We start from the raw sequence: 7,276 nt of genomic DNA, 5'->3' as shown, positions 1-7,276 counted from the left end.
TTTATATTTTTACAAGCTCAAAAACAAAATTAAATAGGATAATAATCTGCTAAAATTAGAATCATTTTGTATTCGGTCTGGTTTTACTATTTTCTATTCAGTTTTTCATTATCTAGTTCCACATCCTGTTTATATGCAGCTTATAGTACTGGTTCACTTTTGGTTTCACCCTTGTCTCCTTTAATTTGATTCCTTTTGCACCTAATTTGAGAGCATAACAGATAAATTTAGAATAACTAAAGCTTACCATCGCAATATATACTGTGAATTCTCTTACTACACATTCTAACATCATAAAAGGCAACCTGAGAAATATAGTCCCTTAGAAACAAAACCAACACTGTCTTGAACGTAAGGTAGTACAGAAAATTGAGTTTATTCACTTCGGTTTTACGGGTTTTTATTTAGTCCCATTTTATCTGTTCTTACTAGAAGCATCAGTTATTTTGATTCTAAACCAAACTGAACCGGGAAGAAAACATATGAAATGAGAATCAAGTCATTTCTCTACGGTCCGGTTTAGTTTGATCATAAATGATCTCCCTAAGATCCCCCTATGTACATAATCAAGGGAATTGCTAATTCTGTTTGATTACAACAGGCAAACTATTCCTTAATTAGAAACCAAATAACTAATTTATAGCAGATTACATTTAATTTGATTGAATCATGGAATTGTATGACAATGAATAACTTGATGATTCGGATATGGGTGATGACTCTATAATTGTATGACCTTCTTCCACTCTTTCAGATGGTGATGCTAAAAAAGGCCTTGGTGGCATTTGTAGAAGCTCCGTGGGGGATTCTAGCATTTCTATGACTTTGCTCATGGAAGGGCGATCAACAGGTTTCATTTGTATGCAAGATAATGTGACTATGATCAACTTTCTTGCTATTATTTTGTCATACTCTGTTGCATCTTCCATTTCCATGTCTTCTCCTTGATTTAGTTTGTCATATATCCATGATGGGAAGTAAAATTGACTCGAAGCATCTGCAAAGGGATTCACATTCTTCCTTCTCCCTACCATGTCCATTAGCAACATTCCAAAACTATAAACATCAGCCTTATGAGAGACACCTCCCATGCTTTTGTAGAACAGTTCTGGAGCTATGTATCCTATTGTTCCCCTTGCAGCAGTGAGAGGAACAGTATTCTCATTTGTTGGATAGAGTTTGGCTAGCCCAAAATCCGAAATTTTTGGATTAAAATCTTCATCCAAAAGAACATTGTGAGGCTTGATATCAAAATGTAGAATTTGCATATCACAACCTTGATGGAGATATTCAATCCCATGAGCCACTCCTAGGGAGATCTTGTACATCCTTTCCCAACTACTTGAAGAAATAGTACCCTTTTGTTCTTGAGTGAAGATGTACTTGTCTAAGGACCCATTTGGCATGAAGTCATACACTAGAGCCCTTTTTGATCCCTCGAAGCAAAATCCGATAAGTCGCACCACATTGACATGATGAATCCTCCCAATGGTACCGACTTCATTCATAAAGTCTTGACCATTACCTTTAGAATTTGCTAACATCTTGATCGCAACAAGGTTGCCACTGCGAAGCTTTCCTTTATAAACAGACCCAAAACCTCCCTGACCAAGTTTGTCTCTGAAATGTTTAGTCATCTTCTTAATATCTGAATATGAGTACTGGATTAGCAATAGGTTGTTATGCTCTTGTAGGAATTCTTCAATGTTAGTATCCAAGGAGAGATGCCTTCGTCGTCGCAGCATATAATAGATCAAGAATATGGAGAAACATATATATCCCAATGTGGTTCTAAGCACCAAGAAGCTTCCTAGACAAAGAGAATATCAGATTAGCAAATCAAAAGTAATACCAAGTCCATCCCTTAACAGAATGGGTGTGGTTGGACAAAGGCAGAAAATATAGGATGATCAGAAACTCAATCATTAAACAAGACACTGCAAAATATTTAAGGGTTCTTCTGGCCTCAGCTTTTTGTCATCCCCGTCCCTTGCTACCCCCACCAGTCTATAAGAATACACAGCTAGAGATTCACATCATCAAAAGAAACAGTATCACGCCTTACCTATAATCCCAATGATACCGAATCCTGCAATTTGGAAAAATCACAAAGGAAAAGAAGTGAGTCATTGAAAAGAAAGGAACAAAGAAAATATTCTTTATATTAGAAATTAAAATGAAAAAAAAAATTAAGTGCAAGTCTTACCCAAAAACATGGCCCAAAAATATTCCAAAACACCTACAAAATCAAGGTACGAAAATGTTTCAGCCATTCAAATATAGAAACTGGTTAAATTGGGTCAGTTAGGCTAGCAATTAGTAAAAGGATTTCCAAAAAAAAAACAAAAGAAAAAGGCAGTACTGGGAGAATGAAAGTTCTTTTGTTTCAATCAGCATGGCCTTTTATAATAAACTCTTGGGCAAAAGGACGGTAACCGATCGTGTAGCCCCTGCACCAGTGCGAGGGCCAATGAGAGTGCACACAAAAGCATTGGTTTGGAGGGGATTTTCAATGTCATTGGAGTTGAACGGTCTTTTCACATGCTCCTGTGTCCACATGCTCCTGTGTGTGGACACAGGAACCACACTACCAGTAAGCATTCACTTTCCTGGTTTAGTTTCAAGAAATGAAAAGAAAAGAAAAGAGTCATGATGGCACAATGATTGATTTATGTGTCTCACTCCTCTCAAATTCAAAAAAAATTTTAATTTTTTCTTTTCTATCCATTTCTTGCCAACCAAACATAGCCTAAATTCTCACTTACAAAAGCGTAGCAAATGGAAAATTCTTCCTGTGCAAGAACTTTCCTGCTAACTGGGTCTCAGCCAAAGAAATAGCATCGAGAAGGTGTTAAGAGTGATCAACTTGGGCCCCAAGTTGTATGCTTCATTTCGTTTCAGCTAAGACTCCTTAAAAACATTTAGTTTAAAAGACATGATTATGATTAGCAACAAACCCCCTATCCCTGTCATCAAAAAAACAAAAAAAAAAACCCTTATCCCACCCCATGCTATTGTTTTTGTTGTTTTTGTTTTTTTTTTTTTTTTTTTTTTTTTTTTTGGGGGGGGGGGGGGGGGGGGGGGGAAGGGCATTTGGTTGCAAGGGAATTAAAGGGAAGCGAAGTTAAAGTAACCAAAATAGATATGGCTTGCCCCCGTGGTGGGGTTTAGTCCCACCTCAAATGGGTGGGGTGTGTATATTTGTGCTTATTTGCATTCTGCTGTTTGTAAGGTTGGTTAATTCATTTTGGACCCCCATTTAGGGTCAACGGCCATGGATCCCTTCCATGGATCCGAGGATACTTTATTGATCCTTGAACGCCCTAGGTCCAGTTTTGGGTGCCGATTCGTATCCGGATGTTGGATTTTTCTATGCAATATACTGTTGGATTTGTATTTCCGAGCACTATCTAATGTATAGGTAGTGATCCATGTTTGGGTGCTAGGGGAATTTCTAGCAGCCTTTTCTAACACTACGTCTGCACCACTAGCTAATATCAAGTGTTTTGCACTCAAAGTCATTTATCTGAACCTTATCGGGGTCATGGAGGGGAAGGCTTGGCGGTTGTGGGGGTAAGTCCTTATTGAAAGAGATACAATGTCAATCCACGTCCTATTGTCGTCATCGCCGGTGGGGGGGGGGAGTTAACAAAATTTAGCGTCTACAGACTCCATCCAACTAAAACCATCAATCAACCCCCTTCCATTAACCTATACCTATACAATGATTGGGTGCTAGCCCATACATGATGAGAACATTACAAAACATACAACATTAATCGAAGATCTATAAAACCACAATTCCAAATCATTTTTGCATTGATATCATGATTCACTGCTTATGTATTATAGAGACATACATTCAAGTTCGGATATATATAGACATTCACATTCAAATTTCACATCCTATTCCACCTATGTCATGATTGACCAGTTCATGTCGTTCTTCTTATTCTCGCTTTTGTACCTCCCCTGAAAATCTCATCACCTCTCCTTCTCTCTCCTCCACGACATTGTTATCTCTCTTCGATCACTGATGGCTGCAAACTTTTTTTCACTATGTGTTGCTGCTTCCTCATTCCGGCCACCAAGAACCAATAATGGTTGGGAATATTTCCCTATGTTAGATTCCATATTGTATTTAGGATTGTACAATCTTATGGTATTTTCTTTATTTTTTGCAATAATATGTAAGGTATATCCATACATAAAAATAATGTATACATGTTATATAGAATATAATTATATCGCATCTCATGAAAGTACACGTGCTCACATCCAATGGCCTAAATTTAATGATCTAGATATGACAGATACTAAAAAAGTGGTGAAGGATCCTTCCTTGACTATTGGTGTGGGAAAACTTGCTATGTCATTTTAGGAGAAATGTTTCTTGTAGGGGAATGTACCACCCACGCCCTGACATAGGGGGCGCAAATGACCGCCCCGCCATGAAAGGAAAAAATGCCCGCCCTATAGATGCTTTCGTACACTATCTCATTGGCCGCCATTTACGAAGGGGTCACGCCGACGAATTTTTCTCCTCTCAGGTTCCCTGCCCGATCAAGTTTGTAGGTTCCTCTTATAGGGAAGGCGGAAATGACGGCCTCATCCCACCTGGGCAGTGTGTTCGGGCAAGGGGTGCAGTCGTCATTTCCGGCCCCCCATGAGAGGAACCTACGAACCTGACCGGGTAGGGAACCTAAGAGGAGTTAGATTCCACGCCGGCCACGTGACTAGGTAGCATTGTCTTGCCTTTTTTTAGATGAAAGAAAGCTTTTCATAAAATAGGTACCTATCAAAAAAAAAAAAAAGTTAATATGTGCATTGATTCCTACTGTGACTTCTTACAAACCCGTTTTGTAAGAGACGGTGGATTACTTTACCATTGGTAGCTAGATTTTCATCCTCTGAAGTGTGGTGCAATGGACAGTGTGTGCACTGTCCAGTGCATCGTACTTGAGTTGATAAAAATTCTTGGTAGCTACAGCCTACAAGAAACCTATATATTCAACCCATGCTCTAATACCACTTAATGACGTCAATCCAAAAACCCGAGTTTCAGGGTGCATGGAGAGACCCTTCCAAGGTCATAAACCAAACTACCGCACACTACCCAATTGACTGATGTGGGACTCCACTCCCCTCATTCCTGACCATAGAGCTGATTCACTGCATCATTCTTACAGAGATCTTATCACAATCCTTATCACCGATTCTCTTTCTCCTGGCTTTTTCTTATTTTCCGCCCACCACTCTTCACTCTTGAATAACTAAGTCACAACCATAACCATGAAAACTAAGTAACGAAAGGGCGAAGAATAAGAGGAGCCACTAGGACAAAGACGAAGAATGTTGACTCACAACCACGAAAAATAATTCACTATTCAGTGCATGAAGCTCCAGCCTCAGTTGTTGTCAATGGAGCAACTGAGGGCCCCCATCAGCAAGAAAACTAAAAATCAGTCAACCTGAAAACATATTAACAAGAAAAAAAAATTGTAAATTTACCATTGGTAGCTGGATTTTCATCCTATGAGGAAGTGTGGTGCAATGGACAATGTGTGCACTGTCTAGTGCATCGCACTTGAGTTGATAAAAATCCTTGGTAGCTACAGCCTACAAGAAACCTATATATTTAACCCATGCTCTAATACCACATGATGACGTCAATCAAAAGATTCGAGTTTCAGGGTGCATGGAGAGACCCTTCCAAGGTCATAAACCAAACTACCGCACACTACCCAATCGACTGATGTGGGACTCTACTCCTCTCATTCCTGACCATATAGCTGATTCACTGCATCATTCTTACAAAGATCTTATCACAATCCTTATCACCGATTCTCTTTCTCCCGGCTTTTCTTATTTTCCGCCCACCACTCTAGACACTTGAGTTGATAAAAATTCTTGGTAGCTACAGCCTACAAGAAACCTATATATTCAACCCATGCTCTAATACCACATAATGACGTCAATCCAAAATTAGAGTTTCAGGGTGCATGGAGAGACCCTTAATTCCAAGGTCATAAACCAAACTACCGCACACTACCCAATCGGCTGATGTGGGACTCTACTCCTCTCATTCCTGACCATATAGCTGATTCACTGCATCATTCTTACAAAGATCTTATCACAATCCTTATCACCGATTCTCTTTCTCCCGGCTTTTCTTATTTTCCGCCCACCACTCTAGACACTTGAGTTGATAAAAATTCTTGGTAGCTACAGCCTACAAGAAACCTATATATTCAACCCATGCTCTAATACCACATAATGACGTCAATCCAAAAATTAGAGTTTCAGGGTGCATGGAGAGACCCTTAATTCCAAGGTCATAAACCAAACTACCGCACACTACCCAATCGACTGATGTGGGACTCTACTCCCCTCATTCCTGACCATAGAGCTGATTCACTGCATCATTCTTACAGAGATCTTATCACAATCCTTATCACCGATTCTTTTTGTCCTGGCTTTTCTTATTTTCCTCCCACCACTCTAAACTCTTGAATAACTAAGTCACAACCATAACCATGAAAACTAAGTAACGAAGGGGCGAAGAATAAGAGGATTCACTAGGACGAAGACAAAGAATATTGACTCACAACCATGAAAAATAATTCACTATTCAGTGCATGAAGCTCTAGCCTCAATTGTTGTCAATGGAGCAACTGAGGGCCCCCATCAGCAAGAAAACTAAAAATCAGTCAACCTGACATCTACACGTCTAATAAGAGATAATGACACATTTTAGAACATCCCAAACCCAAAGAAGTATAGAAATGCCCCCAGATAACCCAAAATCAGTCAACCTGACATCTACACGTCTAATAAGAGATAAGGACACATTTTAGAACATCCCAAACCCAAAGAAGTACAGAAATGCCCCCAAATAACCCAAAACGACCCACCCGTTCTCGTTCGAAGAAAAAAAAAATTGTAAATTTACCATTGGTAGCTGGATTTTCATCCTATGAAGTGTGGTGCAATGTTAGTGTGTGCACTGTCCAGTGCATCACACTTGAGTTGATAAAAATTCTTAGTAGCTACAACCTACAAGAAACCTATATATTCAACCCATGCTCTAATACCACTTAATAACGTCAATCCAAAAATCTGAGTTTCAGGGTGCATGGAGAGATCCTTCCAAGGTCATAAACCAAACTACCGCACTCTACCCACTCGATTGATGGGGGTCAAGGTCATGTCACTTGCCTGTTTTTTTTTTGGAAAATAGAGAACCTAAAACTTTACAGGAAAGAAGTTCAAAACT

At 39.3% G+C, this 7,276-nt stretch overlaps 1 protein-coding gene across 1 annotated transcript; it reads right to left on the bottom strand.

Annotated features, from left to right (window-relative positions):
- Positions 1 to 582: 582 nt before the first annotated feature.
- Positions 583 to 1,807, bottom strand: LOC122646902 (rust resistance kinase Lr10-like). Its single transcript, XM_043840537.1, has one exon. The coding sequence runs from the start codon at positions 1,743 to 1,745 to the stop codon at positions 654 to 656; it is 1,092 nt and encodes a 363-aa protein (XP_043696472.1). The 5' UTR covers positions 1,746 to 1,807; the 3' UTR covers positions 583 to 653.
- Between the last annotated feature and the right edge of the window lie 5,469 nt (positions 1,808 to 7,276).

Source organism: Telopea speciosissima, chromosome 11 (genome assembly GCF_018873765.1).
Source record: "Telopea speciosissima isolate NSW1024214 ecotype Mountain lineage chromosome 11, Tspe_v1, whole genome shotgun sequence".
In the NCBI taxonomy this organism is placed as follows: domain Eukaryota; kingdom Viridiplantae; phylum Streptophyta; class Magnoliopsida; order Proteales; family Proteaceae; genus Telopea; species Telopea speciosissima.
This window is presented reverse-complemented; position numbering and strand designations above follow the sequence as displayed.

Coding starts and splice junctions, on each gene's coding strand:
- LOC122646902 (XM_043840537.1), bottom strand. CDS start 1,745: ATGCTGCGACGACGAAGGCATCTCTCCTTGGATACTAACATTGAAGAA.